The following is a 24,176-nucleotide window of genomic DNA, read 5'->3' on the forward strand; positions in this document are numbered from 1 at the left end:
ACAATCTCAGTGGGGCTACGGTGGCCTGATGGTAAGGTCTCGGCTTCGGAACAGGGGGGTTTCAGGTTCGATGCCCGATTCCACCGAAGGACCATCATCGGGTCTGGTGCACGTTAAACGTAAGATCATCACTTAATTATAACACTTTTCCCATATGGCGTCTATTTCATTTGCTTCTCAAAAATACTGGAATCCATCTCTTTTGTTATTGGATTATATAGAATTTATTGTATTATTGTTGTGCATATTAACATATAATTTTCTTTCTATGTGGCACAGATAACTAAAAACGTGATTAAAAACTGATCCACGTATAACGATTTACTTTCGAGAGAGCTTTTAACTTCGCCTCTAATTGAAATTTAATTAAAACCCTTTTTACACATTGGCAATCCCTGGCAGCAGTAGAAGATCACGTGATCCTCAACAACACCTCGTCTTCAGCCACTCATTTTACTTGAAAAGTTTCTCCGAATTTACTACTCGGGGCCGCGGTGACCTGGTGGTAAGGTCTCGGCTTCGTAACCGGATGGTGTCAGGTTCGTGACCCGATTCCTCCTAAAAACCGTCGTGCTAGTGGGTCCTCCGTCGAGGCCAAACGTCCTCTCGCTGGTGTGGAGAGGGGAGTGCCAGCTCAGGTGTCGTCCTCAACATCTGACCGTGGTTCAAAATTACGAGGTCCTTCCCCAAATAGCCCTAGTGTTGCTTTAAAACGGGACGTTAATATAACTAAATTAAAAAATAAAATTAAAGCATTCTCAATGGTTAAAAAATTGGAATTGAGTTCAAGAAAACTGTAAAGAATCCTCACGCACTTTGTCTATCGCTATGTTGACGCAGCGCTAAGTCACATGGAAATAGTAGCAGAATATTTCATATAAAACCATTCTTTCTTCATTATTGTAAGTGGGTAATGGATTCCAAATAAAATTAGGTCGAATTATTTGATTTCTGTCATATGAATACAAAGTTACTCATGTTTTAAAATAACGTCTGATATTGAACTTATACGCGACTGTGAAACACCTGTGTTTCAAGGCTTCAAACGATGGAAAAAATTTTGAAAAAATATATATTGAAAGATGGATAGAAATTTTCACTAATAAATTGGATATAAAAAATATTTACTTTTGCTTTGGCCTGAATATTTCCCTTTATTATTTTTAATCCTTTCCACAAGACAATCTAACTGTGACTGCCTAAAAATGTTCTGTTTTTGTTTACATTTTTAGAACATTTTCTTCGCAATCCGAAGAATTCGAAACTTACTGTGATGAAAGGTCTGAGAATGTAGTCAGGTCTTTAATATATAAAATATGTATATCAGATAGTTGCATAATTAAAACTGACTTATGCATATATTTGTTCTTATTTTCTGGTGTTAATTCATATACATTATTTTTCTGTAAATCATGAGGAATTTTTCTTCACCCAAAGTATATAAACATGCTCTAAACAGATATAAGGATATTTTGCGAGAAAATATTGGTTTGAAATGCATTACGAAATCTAAAAGTTCCTGGCCAGGCGTTAAGGTGAATGAATTTTGTACCTTAGAAATTCCTCAACAATCTCAAGTTGTGATATGTGGTGGTGGAGTTGTTGGATGTTCTGTTGCTTATCACTTGGTTCGCGATTTTGGTTGGAAAGATGTAGTTTTACTTGAGCAAAGTTGGTATGTACTATTTGAAATATTTTTCATTATTCTTTTGTGTGTGTTTTCATATTTGTATTATCTTTGCTGAAACTATATGGTAGGTATTTAGTAAAAATGTATTTTTCAATAGTTAGTGGTATGTATTTCTCGAACAGTGTGAGCATGTATTAGAAAAAAAAAGTAATAATAAGTAAAAACAAGATACTACATTTGACTGAAAATAAAAGATTTTTATTTGCTGTATTTGGATACAAAGTATGTTTAGGTGTAATAATTTGCATTTCATAAAATAATCTATTGGGATAATTGAAGCTTTCCATGTTTTGATTAATGCACATTATGTCTTTGTAAATATGTTTATTTATTTTAAAATGCAGTGAATATAATTTTGTTTCCATATAAATTTCTTTATTATTTAGAGGCTATAATAAACTACAAACAATTTATATTTCTCACTTGGAAAAATGTAAGCTATATATATGTTTTGTTTGTTTGGGAGATTTCAAATTAAATTTTGAAATTCAGAAGATTTCAAAATTGAGAAATATTATAATTTCTGTTTCTTTGTTTGATAGGAATAAACCTAAATGATCAAATTTCAAGAACTAATGTAGTAAAATTCTTTATAATCTTGTATATGTATAATTTATAGATATATGTATTATCTTGAGTCAATTGTCAGTTTCCAGTAAACTCTATAGGTCTCTTCAAAAATGTTAAACATATAGTTTCAAGCATATAGGCATTGAAAAAATTCTATTTGTTTTTGTCAACATTATTAGAACATTTTCTTTATTATACCCATTTAATGAAACTTATTCTGATAAAGGTCTTTCAAATATCTAAACACCTATCATTTTTTATCTATAACATTCCAAATTAAAAGTATTCTTTATTTTTAAATCATATAATTCCCTGCTACCAGTTTGATGCACTCTTTGTGTAATTTTACATTATGTTATGATATGTACAACTTCATATCCACTTTATTTAGACATTCCAAAATAATCATAAGTTGGAATCTTCTAAATCTTTACGTAAAAAGTTTAATCTTATACCCATTCAACTTTCAAAAATCATACAAAAGATTATATTCAAAGACTGCATTCTGTTTCCAATTATAAAAGTTAAAATATCTAATTTACATACATTTATAGATTATAATTTAAATAAATATTTTTATTCTTTTTATTCAGCCAAATGTCATCATAATCCATTAAATATTCATTTTTATACCATCTTTTATATTAATAATTTTTTGATATTTAGAATACTTTTGTTATGTGACTTATCAAAATTCTATTGACATAAATGAAATATTTTAGGCTTGGAGGAGGAACATCAAAATTTGGAGCTGGTCTCTTGGGGCAAATAAAACCTACAGCAATTGAGACAAAAATGTGCCAGTATAGCATAGAATTATATAAATCATTAGCTCAGGAAGGACTACGCACAGGTTTGCTGCATTCTTATTTATATTTTTTTAACTGTTTCCTTTTTCTCATGATTTATTTCTTTTACTGAGAGTTGCACTTTTTTTAAAAAAAATTTCTGAGAAACATAAAGTATCGAATAAAGCAAAGAAACAACATTGTGTATTATTTTGTCTCTTCCATACATCGCAATTTAAAATTTAAAAAATAAAGAATTAAAAAATTACTGTTGTTTATATCCTATTTGTATTTTTTTTAAATCTTTTTATTAATAAAATTGTTTTTCCAATATTATTTTTATGCAGTTAAATTACAAATATTTTTTTTATTAATGAAATTATTTTATTTATTATTATTAATAATAATGAGTTTTAATCTTTTGTTTATTAAAGGTTTTTTTTTCCCCTTTATTACCAGTGGAAAAAAATTTCTAGACCCTGTTTTCTTTTTGATAATTTGAAACAATCCAAGAAGTGGAAAAGTAAATAAAAATGTAAAGAAATTATTGATTAATAAAAGTTGAAAAAATTTTAAATTGTTATTTGACAGCATAGTAATTTTTTTTTTTGATGTGAGATTATATTATTTTAAATTTTTAAGCAATTCCATAGAATAAAGCAGTATGAAATTTTGAAGATCTCTGTACTGTTGGGCATGTTTCATAAGAGTTGCAATTAACAATTGAAAATATCCTATTTAAATTTAATTTTTTGATGGTATATATTAGTAGACTAAGAAAAGGTTAATAACTCTACAAAAGTTTCTTTGAATATACTTTTGAACTCTATAAAAGTTTGTTTTCAGAATTAATGAAGAATTAATTAAACAATATTTAAATTATGTAATCTGTATTATTTTTTGAGTTTGCTTCTTTTTTTTTTAAACAAGGATTTTCCCTGTTTGTTAGAAACAAGCATTTAAGATTATATTATGATTTAGAAACTTTCTCTATTTTTATAAGATTCAAGATTGCTATACAAATATTTAGATAATAAATAATTAATCTAAATTTGATCAAAATCCTGCCCTTTCACAAAACGTTTTTCCCCATTTCCTAAATTGTAAAAAAAAATTTTAAATAAAATTGTGCATGATTTAAGTTTTGACATTGTACACAGAATATTTTAAAATATCCTTATGAATAATGATTTATTATTAATTTTATTTTTATCTTTTTACTTTTATGTCAGGTTTTAAAGAATGTGGTAGCCTTTCCCTTGCAAGGACACCTGATCGCATGACATATTTTCGTCATATTGCTGCATCTGCTATGTGAGTATAAAAGAACTAAAAAAAGATGCTATTGATATTAGTTAGAAAAAAATTATGTCTCTGTCTGTCTTAAAAAATCTGCCTTAATAATCATGTTGTATCACATTAGAAAAAATAATTAATCAATGTTGGGATATGAAGGTGTAGCCTAGAGTAATATAGAATGCACTACACAAAGATATGAGAATGAATATCAAAATTGAAAAGTTAGCATGTTTATGCATTTGTGAAGGTTTCAAGAATATTTTTATAATTAAATGCATGATCTTTGGATCCACTATATATGTGATGTTAAATGACTAGATATTTATTTTTATAAAGAAATATATTAATGAATATTAAGAATTAGTATTTATCTTTCAGTTAATTCAAATCATGTAAAATACTTAAGAAGTGCATTTTAACACCATTCTTTTGCAGGGGAAGTATCCCAAAAGGACAGAAATTTCATCAAGGCAAACAACATAAATTGTAAATTTATTTTATATGATGCATTTAGTTGATTCAACGCTTTTTGAAAGAATCACCATTAAGTTGAACCCAGTGTGGAGTGTTTGCAATCAAAAACATTTCTTTTAAAAAGCTAAATGGTCTATGTTTAAAATTCAAACCAGTTCTCAATGAGAAACATTTATCATGGACATATAAAAAATGATTACTCTTCATAAATCTTTTTTATTTGTATGTAAGACACCCAATTCTTAAGTATTTACTCAGGCCTCGTGTAAATTCCTACAAAAATATTTAATATTCATTCACCCTGTCATCATTAGCTGCTTAGATTATTTTTATTCTCTGAATTTTTTAAGAACTTTTTTTTATTAAAAATAAAATGAATTATATCATACAACCTTGAAAGAGTTGATTATTAAAAAAATTTACACACCATTGAAGCCAAGCAGGAGCTTTATATAATTACTGATATATATAAATAAATGTAATAAGATCTTATATTAATATAAAGGGGGGATGTACCCCAGGATGAAGGAATTATTGATTTATAGACAGTTTTATATAATTACATTTTTTTAAAAATTATGATTTTGATCTGATCATCCATTGTAAATTTCACCATCATGATTTGGGCAATTTTTTCATTTGGTAGATAATACAGATTGACATAATCAGATTTCATATGCTTTTCTGTATTAAACTTAAAAGATGTTTTATTTGACAAAGTTTGAAACATTTTTATTTTTACTTTAGTGCCAGAAATGTTGACTGCTATCTTTTAAGTCCTGATGCTGCAAAAGAACGGTGCCCAATTATTAGCACTGAAATGTTGAAGGTAATTATAAACATATTTATTCATTATTTAGTGATCATACTTAACATAGTAATTTTTTTCCTGCTATTAAAGATATTGCTGTGCTGTATTGATAATTTTTATTCATTTTGGTATTTCTGAAAGGGCGCTTTGTGGATACCAGGTGATGGTGTTGGGGATCCACTGGATACTACATTGACTCTTGCATCTGAAGCTGCTCGCCTTGGTAAGGTAAAAGTTAACAATTTAAATATCTTTTGACTGATTCTTTTTTTTTTATTTGTAAAATGTAGTATTTACTTTTGTTTTGAAGTATGTCTCTATAGCAGTCTTCCAGTTCTTTCTTAGTTTCTTCAGAACATACATTTTATGTGCCATGTGCATTTGTATCTACTCTTCAATGGCACATACTTCACTCCATTTAACATTTTGTTTTTCTTTCTCTCTCTCTCTCTTTGCATCATGGTATGAACCACTTTTTCAAATTCTTAATTTATTCATTTAAATTTCTCATTAATAATAAACTGGAATTTTGAGACTCTTTTTTTTTTTTTTTAACTATTATAAAATCTTTCTTTTGAAGATGTCTTCCTCTTGATGATCATTTCCTCCATTTATTATTATTATTGGATAAATTTAAATTTTGTGTAATCATGACATGGAAGTGTCAAGTTCTTTGAATGAAACAGATTTCCATAACTTTCATCTCAATTTGATGCTTAAAATAATGTCTGAGAGAATATTGTACATAAAGTTACCATAAGAGATGTTATTGGTATTAAACACAACCAATATTCCTGACAAACTAATTAGTTGCCAAAGGTTCCTTGTTTTGAATAAATTGGAATCATAAAAAATCCTTTTGCTTCTCTCAGAAAAAATATTACTTTATTTTGTAGAATACCTTTAAGTTAATCATTTTTATGTACTATTTTTATTATAACATTTTTGTATAGTTTATTTTTATTTGATTTTGAAAAGATTTCTAATATATGGAGAAATTAATTCTAAACACTTAGTTTAATTTTACTTATGATTTAGGCCATCAATCAATTTTATTTCTTTTTTGTATTAATAATATGAAATTTAAAAAATTATCTACACATATAATTTATTGCAGTGTTTTTCTTTATAATAATCCAGATCAATCTAGCATGCTTCTAATGATTACATAAGTTATATTTTGTGTAAAATAACTGTCAAACCCAAACTGTTATTAGTTTAATTTATGCTAAATTTATTCAGTAATTTGATATCATATAACTCAACTTTTAAATTTGAACAACTTGATTTAATTAATTTATTTATTTAATTCAGTTAAAAATTCTCTTTTTATAAAATATAATAAACATAATTGGTCTCTTTTTTTATTTTCTAGCTTGGTTTAAAACTTTAAATTTAATTTAATATGTAAGATGTTAGTTATATTCTTTTTTTGAACAAATAAATGGATTTATTTTATTTTATTATTATAGCTTTTATAGCCAGTGATAATTTGTGTTGATAATATATATAAAGGTATGAGCAAACAAATAGTATCTGAGTGTTGTAATACACCCATCATTTAGGTTTCTGAAAAGAATTGAAATTAAGCATTTTAAACATGATTTCATTTTATGTTGTATTAATTTCAGTATTGAATTGAAACTGAAGGTCTAATATATTAGTTATTGTTTTTTTTAAAAATGTTAGCATTATATTATTTGAAATTGACCACACATTAGTATACACTGTATATCTTTTCTTCATTATCAAATAGAATTGCCGTTGAAGATAATCAGTTGCAGAAATTGCCAGATAGGAATAAAAGCATGTTATACCATTATGAAAGAATTAATTTTGCCTTGGAACAATAAATAGTCAATTAGTATTTGTTAATAATCTGGATTTTATTTTCTTTTGAAGTTTTTAATAATTTGGTTTTTTACTTTTAAAATCCTAAGTACTTTATAATAAAAATTCTGAAAAATAGAATTTTTTTTTTTTTTTTTTTTTTTTTTTTACCTCTCTCTAACCTATAATATAAAATACAATTATGAATGGTATGCTATTTATTTTTATCTTTTGAATGAATTTTATGCTTTTTTTTGTTTTTTTGTAGGAGTTACAATTGTGGAAGACTGTTCTGTGCAAAAAATAATTACTGATGACAAGCATCAAGTCAAGGCTGTTGGAACTAATAAAGGGTTGATAAATTGTGAATATTTTGTAAACAGTGCAGGACATGTAAGAATCCCATAATTTATTTTTGTAACATCTGCCTTCTTTTTAAGTTATTAGAAATCAAATGTTATTTGATGTTATGTTTTTCATTTTATGGTTAGTTTTTGATCTACTGCAGTCATTCGTAAATGATCCAAGTGTTCAGTAAAACTTGAAATGACAACTGATAAAGTAATTTTGTTAGTAAATGGATTGATGAAATAATTTTTCATATTTGCTCTTAATTGAAATTAGCATTTCTTGCATATTTTTCAGATTTCATGTGCATATTTATAATAAGCAATTAGAATTGTATTAAAACAACTTTATTAACAATAAGCTTTTTTTGTTACAATATTTCTCACCAAAATTTATAAGCAATTAAATTAGCAACACTTAAAATTTTTTGGTAATGTTTTTAGGCTAATAATGTAATTTATTTGCATCATTATATTTTAATTGTCATTGACATTGCATTTCAGCCTCATGCTGATTTTTTTCACTCTGGAAATAAATTAAGAATGGGAAATTTTATGATTTTGTATGTTTTTGATGTATTGGTAAAGAAAAATTATTCCTTGACCTTACTTCACCAATATAGAAATTAGAGTTATATTTGTTTAAAAGCCTGCAGTACCAGTGTTAGTGCAGTTTTATACCATGTAATCATTTTTTCAAAATTGTTGCTATTAAAATTTAATATATAAAATACAACTCCAAGTTATTTCTGTTTTGTTGGTCAAGTTGGTTTGTTGTCATATATAAGCTATATATGAAATGAATAATTGTTTCTCTCTATATATATATATAAAATAATTAGTCTCAATTTTTAATGTGTCACTAAAATGACACTTTCAAGAAAGAAAGTATAAACATTAATTGTTCCTTGCTTTACATTTATTGCTTATTTTTGATATACTGAAATGTTTCCATTTCAGTGGGCAAATCATATTGGTCAGATGAGTCATCCTAGAGTCAAAGTGCCTTTGTATCCTTGCGAACATCATTATCTTCAAACTATGCCTGTAGAAGATATTGATCCAATGATGCCTGGTATTTAATATTTCTTTGCTTCATATCTATCCTTTAATATATAAATGCATGTTTATATAGTTATCTGAACAAATTGTGGGTGTAAAATTATAATTGAAATGAAATTTTTTAAAAATAGAACTTTTTAATAGTTGATGTAAAACTGCAATTAGATTGTACTACAGTAAAAATAAGTTCTGTCTTGTATTTGATTTTAATTTGACATTCTGAAAACTTGAATGTATTTCAGTTATTCGAGATTACGATGGATATTTTTATATACGAGAAAAAAATGGTGGCTATTTTGCCGGTGGTTTTGAACCTACTTCTAAACCTTTTGATTTGAAAGAAATGGAAACATTAAAGACTTTCAAACCTCTCCCAGAAGATTGGGATCAGTTTCGTAAGTAAATTATTGTTTCATATTTATAGAAAAAACATATTTCATATATTTGGAAAGAGTTTTCTGTTTTGTGAGTTATATTTACTTATAAACTAAAATAGATGATCTATTATTTCATTCATAAGCTAATTTTTCGATTAATAGATGTCTGACTGTGTAATAATAATAAAATCTGTAAATAGCATTGTTATTCAGCATGTACATCATTATTAATTTCAAAAACATTCAAAAATAACATTGTGAATTTTTGTTTGTACATTTATTTAGCCTTGAAATTGAATGAACTTTTGAATTTAAAGATCATTATGCTTTAGGTTTAGAGCTGCTTGTTTTTCTTCAAATAACATTCTGTTATTTGAAAATAAAATTTTTGTGTTCTTAAATTACTGCCTTATTTTCATAAACATTCTTACCTTTTCTGCAGACACATTATTAGAACAAATGTTGTTCAGGATACCTTCCCTGGGCAAAGTTGAAGTTCATTCTTTGAGCAATGGTCCTGAAAGTTTTAGTCCTGACTGTAAATTACTTCTAGGAGAAGCACCTGAGGTAAACCGATTTCACTGAATTTTTTTTATTTTTTTTATTCATTTGGGGTGTTTCTTTAATATTTAATTTTTGATATTTATAACCCTAAGTAACCTTATTTTATTGTTTATAAATTTTATCTAAATGTGTAGTAATTAAAGGTTTTATAAAATTTAATAGTTTATTTAATATTGTTTGTGTTATTTTGTCGGATATCTTTATATAAGAGAAGCAGCATGTCTTCATACATAAACAGAAAGGGGGAGGGACAACCTAATTAATAATTTTTTCTTTAAATGATACTTTGTGCTTTGAAACTATAAGTTTCTTACTATATTATTTATTTTTAAATGCATTATGATCATAATTAGGATTATTTAACTAAAGATAACGATATCTTCATAAATTTGATTTTACCATTAACTTGAATGATCTCTGACTGTGGTCCTTTTTGGAATCATTTTTCACTTGAATTTTACTACTTGATCATTCATTCATAAATTAAATCATCTATATATGATTGCATATCAAAGAAAAATGAAATTAGTCTTAGAAATGTATTACACATTTTATAGACTTTATTCACTATGCATATATTTAAATACTCTATGATGAAATATTCAATTTTATCAGATAAAATCCATTGAAATAATTACTGTTTTTTTTTGTTTTTTTTTTTACTTTAGGTGAGAAATTATTTTGTAGCCACTGGTATGAAAGCCACAGGCATGGAAGCTGCTGGTGGTGTTGGCAAGATCACAGCAGACTGGATTGTGAATGGAGAGCCAAAAATGAATCTGTGGGATGTGGATATTAGAAGATTTCTAGGGCTCCATAATAATCGCCTGTTTCTAAGAGACAGAATGGTAGAAGTACCTGGTAATGATGCAGTTCTGGATATAATCTTAAGACATGCTTTTATGTAGCAAAATTTGACAGAAAGTCTCTTCTTTTTATTTATTTATTTTTTAAACCTTCCAGAATTTTGGTCTGTAGATTGCAAATCTTCTTTAAAAATTATAGTTACTAGTATTGTGATAGATTATCATGTATTAAATTAAGTTCATTTGATAAAATTTTTGCTGATACTGTATTGGAATTTTATAGCAATTACAATATTGGAAACATTAGCCAGTACATTATGTTGGAAACCAACTCCAAAATACTCATTTCCACTAAAGATCACAAAAATTCCATTATTGCATTTTTAATTAACAATTCTACAACTGTACAATCGATTAGATTGTATTTTTTGTAAAAATTTATAATTTTATTTTTACTGTACCACAGTGCACATATTTTGATATAGTTTGTGAGTATGAACAAGAAATCTATGAAATAGTGTTTCCATTTCATAGCTGAGACCATTTAAACTTAAAAATGATCTTTAAAAAGAAATATCTGAGCATAACTGATTATTTAATATTAATAATTCAAAACTGTTCTCATGAGAGGGGTGAAAATGCTAAATTAATAAAAGAGAAACTAGAATTAATAGAGATACTTATTTCAATTAAGTAATTTGTTGCATATAAATCGTTTTTAAATCAAAATGATTTAATCTAAAAGTAAAGCTGTATTATTAATATTTAAAAATTATCCTTAATATGTGCTTGCCGTGATTATAGTACTCCTTTTCTAGGTTTGCATTACAAGGTAAAGTATCCTAATTTTGAATTTTCCACTGGTCGAAATATTCGTATGTCTCCCATTTATCCTCGCCTAAAAGCTGCTGGAGCTGTCTTCAGCCAATCAATGGGATATGAAAGACCCTGTTACTTCCGAACAAATATGGAAGGTAAAAGAATTTCAAAATTTTATTTATATATTTTACTTTTAAATTCCAGATAGTTGGAATGATTTTTAATCAGGTGCCAAATTCCCATGGCTAAAATCGACATATGCAAACTATGTGTTTTTATTATAATAAATGAATAAAAAGAGCTCTATGTATAGAATATTTTAATGAAATGTTATCATATTAGTATGGAATTCACTTGCATTCAATAAATAAAATATATTACACCTTTAAGTTCATTACTTGAAGGCATAATGTATTTTATACTATAATCAATCAACAACCTAATGGACATTGCTGATTGATTTGTCTGAAATTATTGTGAAATATCTTCTGTATTGTAATTTTTTATTTTCCTTCTTTATAGCTACTGAGCTTACTGAAAATGGAGTAGAACTTGACCCTCCAACATTCTACAAACCAGACTGGTTTGATGATTTAGAGTCAGAATACATGGCATGTCGTAGGAAAGTAGCTCTTTTGGATTATTCATCTTTTACAAAACTGGAAGTTTGGGTAATTAAATATATATATATATATTATTTTTATTTTATTTAAATTTTTTTTTCTAAAACATATATTTTAGTATAATTAGCAATTTTCTAATTTTTTTTTTACTTGTGCTTTAAATATTTGTACCATGCAAAATATTTGTCAACTCATTCAAAAGTTTCTTTATTTTTGATAAATTTAAATCAAAAGAAAGCATTATTTTCTGATATTATCATTAAGTGAAATCTTAGAGGTGGGGGGTGAGTAAAATGCATCTTAGATATTTATTACAAAAATGAAACATTTATTAAAAATATTAAATAAAAACAAGCCATCTCTATATAAATTTAGCTTTAGTGCTTAAATTTTTTTTATTGATTTATACTATTAAATTCCTGGAAGTATGTCAAATTGATGCTAATGCTTTCTGTTAAATTATTTGTTATTTCTGTTATATTGAAGAAAACAAATTATCTAATGAAAGTGAGAAGTGCCTCATTCCAATTTTTGTTATAGCAAAAAAATATGTAACCAGCTTAATGCAAAAGAAATGAGAAAATCTAAAACAGTTATCAAAATATTTTGATGGTATGGAAAAATGTTGAAATGGATATATGATGAAAATGCTAAATTGTGACAAAAAATCCTGTCTCATTAGCATACATTCAAAACATTTTAAGGTAAAGAATTTTTACAAATAACTGTTTTATATGGTTATTTGGAAATATTATTGCTTGATCTATAAATTCCCATTGCATAAAAATTGCATAAAATTCTTCTCTATGCTGGATATGCAATACAAAATACAGCAAATCTGTAAGGCAAATGGTATTTTAGGATAAGTGATTTGCAAGTTGCTTTCTTTGCTGAAATGAAATGGAGATTATATAATTCTCATGGCTTCATGTATTGTCACGTTTTGTTACAAAAAAAAAAAAAAATCAAAGTATTAATGATGGATCTATTATGGTTGGGAAGTTTGTTATAAAATGAGATTTGTTTCATAGAAGTTCAGGGAAGTAGGATTATGTGAATCCTTTTGTATAAAAATAAATTCAGAAACATAATTATTGACCATATTTGGTCTGTTGAAACATTTTTAGAAAGAGAAAGATGGAACCACCATTGAGGGAGGGGGGGGGGTTAATAAATTTAATTTTTAGCTTAATTTTGGGATTTTTCCATGTTTATTTGAAAATACTATTGCACAAAATTTTTATTTGTACATTTTTTTCTCAGTTTTGCAAATTCAGTTATCATTTAAATTCTTGCTCAATTTTTATATTTTTAAAAATATTTTTTGCATAATTTTCAGCAAAAGTTTTCATTGCTGCAATAAAATTCAAATTGTTTCTATCTTTTCATCAAATATTTAATTGCATAATTTTCTTCTATTGTTGAAAACTAAGGAAGAAAGACTCTACTTATTTTCTTTGCTGTTTACCTGAAAGATCAGAGTAAAGTTTGCAGAATAGTGAAAGACAGTATTTTATTTGAAGATAGATAACCTATGCAATTTAATGCCATTATAGAACTTGCTTATATCTAGAAGTTCTAATTTTCAAAATAAACAGAACAAATGTAAAACTATTAAATTAGCATGGCTTATCAAAATTTGATGCTTGAGAATGCTTTAAAAATGTATGAGAGAATCAGAATAGTTTGCAGAAGAGATTTAACTGTGTTTAAAAACGATCAATATTCTTCACAATTCAGCTGATGATTTTGAAAAAGTGGCATATGAAATAAGAATTTTTGGTAGAAATGCCTATTTTTTTTAATATTTTCTGGCAAAGATTATTATTTTGTTGCTGTAACTAATTAATTTGCACAGATTCATTTTAATGGTATGAAAATGAGTTTTAATTATGTTTTCCCAAATGTATGCTATAATCTAAAACATTTTAATTTGTAAATTCTGTGTCTAAATCTATTTTATACACCTATGACTTGACCAACAATAAATACTGTTTTTTTTTTTGTTGTTGTTGTTATTAAAAAAATTGTAACATTTGAGAATTTTGATACAATAGCAAAAGCTACTTTATATGCTAGGAAACATATTCTATGTTAAAACATAATTGTTTTCACATGACATGCTACCATTGTATTTGAAATCATCTGATATTTAAATTTCAACATTTTTTTGTAAATCATCAATAAAGAATTTGTTATATAAAAAAATTTATCTAATATCTAGGATCTCTTTCTTAACTGTACCACTGAATATATATATTTGTGCCTCCTTCCTATATTGCTCCTGTCTCCCTTGTTTGAAAAAAAAAATGGGATTGTTACATCATATTTAATTTTGTTATAAAGTAAATCAAAAATTTTATCATAAATTATTATTATTAGTACTTTTTTTATAATTTATACATTTTTTCCCTATTGCAGTCACCAGGTCGAGAAGCTTTGGATTTATTGCAATATCTTTGTTCAAACAATGTTGATATTCCAAAAAATCAAATGGTGCATACTGGGATGCAAAACCGGTATGGTGGCTATGAAAATGATTGCAGTGTTGCCAGATTAGATTATAATAGGTTTGTATCTTTATTAATGGGTTTTTTTTTTATTATTAATGTTGTCTTGTTTGAGAGTTTAAAATTATTTCACTGAAAATTTCATATTTTTTTTATATAACATTAAATTCTTTTTATCGGGTGGCATATAAATACGAATCCACCTCTTTTGAAATTAAAAAATGACACATTTTTTATAAAAATTAAATATTAATTTAATAAAATTATTCCATGTTAGAAACAGCAACATTTGTTTGCAAATGAATTTCATGCAGAAGAAAATCTGTTTAATTGTAATCCAGTTATCAGGCGAATTTTTGATGTCAGCATATGAATTGAAATTCTCTGCATGAAGCCAAATAATAGTCTGAAGAAGCAACATCTAGAAAATAGGGAGGGTTGGGCAATACATTTCAGCAAAGTGAATATAAAGTTTCTTTCACTACTCTGGCAACATGTCAGTTGGCATTATTATGTTTAAAAAGAATTGTCATACATTTCACCATTTTCTGGTTATTTCTCCTTCTGTCTGCATTCAGTTTCATCAAACATTTCTTGTATCATTCACTGGTGATTGTTTCATCAAACAATGCTTCCTATCTGCATCTAGTTTGTTTGTTTTTTTAATTTATCATTTTTTTAATTGTATATTAAAATCATCAATTTTAAATTACTGAAGCTGTATTGCTGTGGCATGTCCATTATAAATGTTCAACCATGACCAATGTTTCTGCTGGAATTTTCGTTACTGTGATATAATGCAACTTAATTTCCCACAAATTCTGTTTTTTGGTATAAAGCTCAATAATATTTCTAGGTTAAAAAGAAAGAAAAAATTATGTTATTAAGAACTTTGTTCACTAATTTCTAAAGATTGTTGTCAAACCTTTCAAATGTAACTTTCCCAGTTTATTTGCAGGCAAGCAGTACTTTTAATGCCATGTATAAAAATAGATGGAAGCATATTTATATGCCCAATATATTGTTCTGAATGCTTTTGTGGTTTATTATATATAATAAAAACAGTAAATAAAAGTGAGTGTTTTCATCTCTTGACTTTCTCTTTGTTGATATGTTTCTCAGTAATGATGTTCCTTATAATATTTGGTCAAAAACCATTTTGTCTATTTTTTTATACAATCAAATGATCTTGACCAGCTACAATAAAAAAATTTTAAGAGTAAATAGCATTTTTTTTTAAATTTATTAATTGTCACTTTTTTTTCATAATTCTGATGTTATAAAGCTGTTTTTTAGAGGGTAATTATTTTTATGCCATTGAAAAACTATCTAATCAGTGATGTCAGATTGATGACTGTGTTCTTTTGACTCTCTCATGTTTATTTGTTGAAAACTTATTTATAATTCAAGGCATGATAACTTCCCTGAAATAAGTATATGTGATACTTTATCGACATGAAAAGTCAATATTAGTACCAATAAATCTAGTAATTAAAAATGTGCATATCCTTTAGGATGTAAGTAACATAATATATATGTTAAAACATCTTTTGAATTTAGGCACTCTTTTGTATAGCTTCATGATATGTTTGAATTCTGTAAATTTTTATACTATGTTTTTTTTTTTTTTTTCTGCTTTTCCCATGAATTTTGACTAATATTCTTCTTTTATTAAATGAAACATTATAATACAAATTTCTTCATTACTGTACTTTAATGACAATATCATAAAATTTAATTTAAACAAAAGTATTTCATTTTGATCACAAATACAATGAAAGTATATCCCTTTAAAACCTTATTTCAGTCTTTTAAAATATATAGATATTGCAATAACAAACATAGGAAATGACTTTGAATTATTGCAGATGAATTCATAAAAATTAATTTGCAATTAAATGGTTTAATGTTTCCATTTAGGAAAATATTGCATAATAAAATGAAGGTAGTATTAGTCTGTTAAACCTAAACTAAATTCTCATTTTGGATGAAAAACATTTTATTTTTGAAGAAATTCTGAAGAAGAAAGATTGTTATTTTTCGCTGAAGAGATCACGTGAATAAAAAAGTTTTCTCTTTTCACCGATAAATCAGTATTTGTAAGCAAAAATAATAAATATCTTTAAATTATCTTTAAATGTTTTAGTAAATTTTCTAATGGATTTTCTACATTTTTGAGATCTTAATGGTTTTTTTTTGTTTTTGTTTTTGTTTTGTTATATAATAATAAAACTTTTCTCTTGTTGAAAAAAAAGACAAAAATTAAAGGAAATGAGTAAAATTTTATGACATTCATAATTTTTCAAATTGTTGTGATAACACTTTTACATAGATTATTATTATTAAGATTATATTATAGAAATTCATATAAAAAATGTTCTGCATGGAAATTTTTGTTCGTAGATTTGAAATTCATTATGGTTAATATGTATTCTACTAATAGATTCATGGTTATCTCTCCAACCATTCAACAAACCCGCTGCTTGAGTTGGTTGAAAAGGAATCTGCCACCTGATAGTCCAGTTTTAGTCACGGATATCACATCTTTGTATACAGCAATATGCTTGATGGGACCTTTGGCACAAAGTGTTTTATCTGACCTTACAGACAGCTCTGTTTCTTATAAAGAATTTCCATTTTTCACTTTCAAAGTTGGTATAATGTCTCTTAATTCTTTTTTTTATTATTATTATAAAAAATATTTAAATAATGACTATTTTATTTTGAAGTATTCAGATATATACAAAACTCTCAGATAATCAATTTATCTATATACAAATGTTATGTATAGCTGTGATCTGGATTATAAAATCACTAGGAGTGGTGTCGACAAAGTTTTCTCACATAAAAGTGTTATAATGTTCTCAAATATCTCTTGGTGTCCCCAAAGCAGCTTGTATAAAATTCTGAAATTTGAGCAAGGCCATAAATGCTACATTTGATCAGATTTTTATTTTTAGAGTTCCAACTATGAGAATTGTCATAGTATAATAAAGAGAATCAGTACTTATATATTATTAACTGTAGCCACTGGCAAACAAGGTTTCCAAAGATCTATTAATGTGTTATCTTTAAAGGATTTTTTTTATGATTAATTGTTAGGATAGGGTTAATACACAAATAACAGAAAACCAAATATGTATACTTTGGATGTTTTTTTGCCAAACAATTGAACAAATTTGATACGGGTTTACACTTTATATTCAAAATCTGCATGCTAAATTTTATCCATCTAGCTCTTTCTGTTTGATTGTTATAGTATTACCTTGTGCTCAAGCAGCTGGACAGATAGACTTCCTCTGAATGGAGTAGAGATATGCAAATTTGATATAAAGACCATATACTAAATTTCATACATCTTGCTCAGAACATTCCCACATTATCATATTCACAGACAGACAAACATAATTCCAGATATGTATTTTTCAGACTTGGAAATGTTTGAAAGGTTAAGATCCATCAAAACCTTATTTTTTGCCATGTATAATATTTTCTCTTTGTAATAATTATACTACAGAACATCTTATACCTATTAATAGAATTAATACCATCCCTAAACTTCACATTATTTCAAAATCAAAGGGAGGTTGGAGGATGGGGGGAGGGAGAGCCAATCTAGTGTTTGACCCTAGAGTCAAGCCCCAGTTTGAATTTTACATATTTCTGTCTGGCGTTTTAATTGAATCTCTGATATTGCTTGAAATTTCTGAAACATGTCTTCAACTCTCTTCCCAGCATCTGCTATCCTATATGCCATTTTCTTTAGCTAATATTTATGTCTCCAAAGGCTGATAAACTATCTTTTCCCCCTTTTGACACTTCATGTTTAGAATTAGTCACTCTATAGAACTATCTGAAGGGAAGATTTATGCATGCATATACATACAAAAACAATAAGCATAATGACAACTTGTTTTTTCACTAGTACTATTATCCATTGAAAACTTGCATGGAGATAACTTATCTCTATAAAAAGTGCTTCATTCTTAAGAACTAAAATAATAGTATATATATATATATATATATATATATATAACATTATTTTATGTGAAGCAGAATGCAGTTTGAAGACAGTGAAGATACTTTTAATTTCGTGATGTCGTTTTATTTCATTTTGAAGAAGCAGGCATATGTACAAGCGATGAGCACACAGAAAAGGAATGAGGGGAAAACTCTTGGACCTTTTATCCCTCGTCTTATATAACCTATGATTTTGATAGGGAAAACATTTCTTCATAGTGCTAATATATTACGAGATTTCGATAGGGATTTTCGTTACACGCGCGGAGAAGGTAGGGGAAACACAGGGAGATTTTTAAGAAAGAATTTGCCTCATCAGCGGTATTTTGTCTCTTCACGTGGAGTGTGGGAAAGTTCATTTTAGCTGATTCAGCAGTTTAACAAAGCTTCTCTTGAATTAATTAAGTAGAGACAGTGGAATTGGATCACAAAATAAGAGAATATTTTAGAATGAAGTTACTATGGGCTAAATTAAGATAAAATCTTGAAAATTGATTAAATTGAAATTAGAGTTAAAATATCATTACATATATATATATATATATATATGTGTGTGTGTGTGTGTTCAAAATATTGGAGATCATGCATATAATAATGATGTATGTTTCTGATTTTGCAAAGTAATAATTTAATATTTTTTATTTCTTTTCTTTCATTCTTCATTAACTCTCTTGTATTGAATATGTGTTTACTTGAGGTATCTATCTTATTACCTGTTTTATACCTCCCATTTCTTTTTAAGAGTATAATTTTTTTTCTTTGTCAAGTGAATTACATTTTTTTTTTTCTTGATTAAGTAAAATCTAATTTTTTTTCTATTTGATTTTTATATATGCCATACCAAATTAAATCTCAGGTTATGCTGTTGTGACAGATTGTGGGTAATTAGATTGAGTTTTGAGTTAATAATTTAATTTTTTATTTTTTAAAATTTATTTTTATCAGTTGTTTTAATCTGAATTCTTCTGTAGTGAGTAAGCTGTGACAATCTATTTGCTTTTAAATGACTGTGCTTTGTCTGGATTCTAAATTCTTAAACATTTTAATTAAAATACTGAACAGAAGATTAAAATTTACATGATCAATAAGACCTTAATGATTCTTCCAGTAATTTAAATTAATAATTTTTTAATTTTTAAATATTTGATCAGAAATTATGCAGTGTATAATGAAGTAAATTTGTTTTGACAACTGTAGTTATCATGGCACTGATTTTTTCTTAATTCAAAATATAAGTGTCTAAATTTGTTTGAAGCAATTTTTTTTTTAAATTTTATTTATAAAATATTGATGTCATTTTATTATTTATATTTATTTTTTATACAATTTATAAAAAAAATCATCTAATGAAATTGTTGGATTTAGTAGGAATATTATTTGTCTTAATCATACCTCTGTATATTTGCAGGAACTGAATATTGGAGTTGCAAATAATATTAAAACATTTCATCAAACTCATACTGGAGAATTGGGCTATGTCATGTATATTCCAAATGAAGTAAATATGCATCATCATTTTCAAAATATCACTTTTGATTATGTAAACAAAATTAGTAAATAATTTAGTAAAGGAAAGAAACTGCAATAATATAATATATGTTCAAAATATGAAATATTTCATTTTTTTGAGATTAGAAAGTTTATAGTTGAAATCTGATACTACAGATGCTCTAAAATAGTATTACCTTAAAGCATACTGCTACAATTAATTCTACTGTAAAAAAAATTATATTGTTGATATAAATACAATCTATACAATGTATGGAATTTAACTAGTATGTAATCACAGAAAATCATTAAAAGCACTGTACATTTTCAGTGCATGATAGTTATTATTTATTTAATTTGTAAAGATTTTAGATACATTTCTGAAGGAATAAAACTGATAAAAGTGATTTTTTTATACTCAATAATTTGCTTTTACATCAGTGATATGCAAGTTATGGAACATTGTATTTAAATCCATGTACTTAAGAAATATTTCAAAAGCAAAAACTAAAACAATATTAACCTATTATTTAGATGTATTTTTTATTTTAAAAGATCAAAGCATTGGTATTAATGCAACTTTCATATTGTCAATGAATGCTTGTGAATTTTGTATTTATAATTATTAATGTAAAAACTAGCTTTTATAAAAGAAAGATTACCTCACTAATGCACTTAAATGTGAATTTATATGTTTTAATTAATATTTGAAATGTTCTGTAATGACGTAATAGATCTGTTTTGCCATATGAGTATGTTTTTAAAATATGAAATTTATCTTAAAAAATAAAATATAAAAGATATGAAATGGCATTATTATTAAGCACAATAAGTTCCCTTAAAAGTAAAAACATAAATTACTATGTTTCTAACCATTCATACTTGGATAGTTCTTCTCCATATTAATATTAAATGTGTATTCTTCATGTAAAATGCATAATTAGCCTTGCACTGCTCACTTTTGTATTTCAGCAAAAATTATATGAATGTATATAAAGTTAAATGTGAACCTTGAAGACATGACTTATTTTATTAAAATTTCATCATTAAAATTTTTCCTTCTTAAAATCTGTAGTGAATTTTAATTCTTATCAATCAGTTCCTAAATTATTCAAAATGAATTTTTAAAAAAGCAAAAATAGTAATGATTCAATAATGAAATAATGTACATGAGTAGCACTGCACATAATATCGTGAGTAGTTAATATCTACAATTGACACATTCTAAGTTCTTTATATGTATTTACTAATACATCATTTTGTTCTTAAAGAATAAAAGAAGATAATTTTGTTTATAATTTTCAGTATGCTCTTCATGTTTATGATGAATTAATGGCACAAGGACAGAAATATGGTATTCAGCATGCTGGATATTATGCACCAAAAGCCATCAGAGTTGAAAAGTTCTTTGCCTTCTGGGGCCAAGATCTAGATACCACAACTACACCATTTGAATGTGGCAGAGTGTATCGAGTCAACTTCGGGGTAAAGAAATAAAAAATTTACGTCAGATTTTTACTTCTATTTGCTTTGTTATCAAAAACATCATATATATATATATATATGATGAAATGTAAACACATATTTTTTAAGCAGCAGTTTCATGGTCAAAGAGAGAAACACTTTGAAAATTTTAAAACTTCCAATTTAATCCATCTTAGGAGGCATAATTTATGCACAAGCAAGAAGCATTGAGATACGTTAATCTACAATGCAACACAAGAGTGAAAGAGAGCCCAAAATATTTTTTTCCCCATTGTTTTTATACTAAAAGATTCTGATAGGGATTCTTTGATACGTGTATATTTAGGAAAGGGAACTATAAGTTTCCTTTAAAAGAATTTACTTGCCTTGACAGAATTTTATCTCTTCATTTGGAGCATGTGAAAGTGCTGATTAGAACAGTTTTACAGAGCTTATTAATTAAATAAGAAAGGTGGAATTGGATCAGGAAATATGAGAACACTTTAAAATTAAGTTAATATGGGTTAAATTAAGATAAAAATTAGGAAATTAATTAAGCTCAATTTAGATTTAAAAATTTATATATATATATATATATATATATATATATATATATATATATATATATATATATATATATATATATATATATAATGTTTCTGGGAAGGATATTTTAGAAATGAGTGGATTCTGTTTTCATTTTAAATAACTTTATTTTTATTTTTAAAGTGAGGTAAGCTCCATTTCTAATGTAAGTTCCAATATTTAAATTTTGCTGTATGATTTCAAGGAATGTCCTTTCCATGGATATCATTAGATAATGACAAATTACTTCCATACTTATTATTCTATATTCCTTTACAAGATAATTTTTTTTCTTTTTAAAGATATTTTACTACTTTCTTTTTCCAGAAGGGTGATTTCATGGGAAAAGATGCTCTCTTGCGTCAGAAACAAGAAGGTATTAAGAGACGCTATGTCCAGTTGGTCTTGGAAGACCATGACAGAGATGTGGACATCTGGCCTTGGGGTTCTGAACCTATCTATGTCAATGGAAAGTGTGTTGGTCTTACTACAACTTGTGGATATGGATTCACTTTGAAAAAAATGGTAAAAATAAAATATAAATATAGCTTAATTTAGTTATCTTGTATATTTCTCATACAGTTAAAGTTTTTAAATCACACTATTATTTTAATTGACAATGCTGTATATTATGAAGAATTGTTACATTTTATGTATATTGATTAGAAAATAAGTCATTATACTAATTAAAAGTTAAAAAGTAATATGTAGCATAAAATGACAGAAAGATGAATGTGAATAACTATACAGCAATTTTCCACATAATTGCCAAATCAATTACGCCTTTAATAGATTAGGTTGTCAATTCCTACTTAGTAGGAATTATGTCCCAATTCATTTAGCCACTCTTGAACTGCTTTGACTTTACCATCTAAAGAAAATGTAGTTCTGTGCATGTGTTTCTTTATTTGTGAAAAAGGAAATAATCATTGAGAGCTATGTCAGGGCTATTTTGGTAATGAAATTATGCTTCTCATTTGAAGTTTTTTTATCAAATCTAGAAATCTAGCAAAGAATGTGGTGCCTGACACACACTGTGTCCCTTCTTAATTCAAAAGAAATAAGTAGTTTATGATACATTTTCTTCTCATTGCATATTCACATACACTTCTATGATTTGATGTAGAATTCCCCATACAGAAACAACCTATGAGAAGCATATCTGATTTCAAAGAAATGCCAATTTTAGACGAGTCTGGACATTTCAATTGTTATGTTAGAAGTAATGTCCAATGAGCTCTGTAAATAACTTCATTGGTACAACTACTGGAGTTTTTCTGAGGAGCAAACATTTTGCTTGGTAATTATTCATTTAAAAAAATGTTCTTCCTGTTTTTTTTTTTTTTTTTTTTTTGGGGGGGGGGTCTCATATTTTTTGGTTAATAATTCATTTTGAAGTTTTAAATCATAAAAACCATTTCGACATTTTGTAATGTATGAATACCTTTTATGCATGGAAATATATGGGGTGAAATTAGACCTTCTTGTTTTTAAGAAAGGTTTAAAATACTACTAAATACATTTATGATTTCATATTATTTACAAGTTTTTCTCACAATTATTTTGATATAGCATGGCTCTACTATAACATGATTTGAATATCTGAAGACTTTCTGACCCTAACTTCAGTACAACACAGAAACAATTAAACATGTTATAACAAGAATGATTGCAATATACTTATTACTATTTTCAATTTTGTAGGTTTGTGTGGGATTTGTTCAGAATTTAGATGAAAATGGGGTACCACAAGTCGTCACTAATGACTTTCTTCTAAAAGGTGATTTTGAAGTAGATATTTGTGGCACGAAGTTTCCTGCCAAAGTCAATATTCATTCTCCTAACTTATCATCTGGTTTTGAATATGTGATCGATTCAAATGGATATATCGCAACTCAATTCAGTACATAATTTCTTTGCTGTATAAACTTGTACAAATTGTAGAATTGTTATTATGATTTAAATGATTTTATTTGTATGTGTTGTAATATATTTATGTACATAGCAAAATTAAATAAATATATGGTCTGTTTTTATGAAACAAAGCAA

General features: G+C 26.5%; 1 protein-coding gene across 1 annotated transcript; it reads left to right on the plus strand.

The window, feature by feature from the left end:
• Positions 1-1,216: 1,216 nt before the first annotated feature.
• On the plus strand, positions 1,217-24,166 carry LOC129973023 (pyruvate dehydrogenase phosphatase regulatory subunit, mitochondrial-like). The gene is made up of 18 exons (XM_056087372.1): positions 1,217-1,675; positions 2,983-3,113; positions 4,281-4,362; positions 5,569-5,650; positions 5,774-5,855; positions 7,731-7,855; positions 8,770-8,884; positions 9,114-9,266; positions 9,691-9,815; positions 10,481-10,673; positions 11,437-11,592; positions 11,960-12,108; positions 14,482-14,630; positions 17,014-17,221; positions 19,999-20,088; positions 21,384-21,563; positions 22,455-22,652; positions 23,832-24,166. The coding sequence occupies exons 1-18, from the start codon at positions 1,413-1,415 to the stop codon at positions 24,036-24,038; spliced, it is 2,688 nt and encodes an 895-aa protein (XP_055943347.1). The 5' UTR covers positions 1,217-1,412; the 3' UTR covers positions 24,039-24,166.
• The last annotated feature ends 10 nt before the right edge of the window (positions 24,167-24,176 follow it).

Source organism: Argiope bruennichi, chromosome 6 (genome assembly GCF_947563725.1).
Source record: "Argiope bruennichi chromosome 6, qqArgBrue1.1, whole genome shotgun sequence".
NCBI classification, from domain to species: Eukaryota; Metazoa; Arthropoda; class Arachnida; order Araneae; family Araneidae; genus Argiope; species Argiope bruennichi.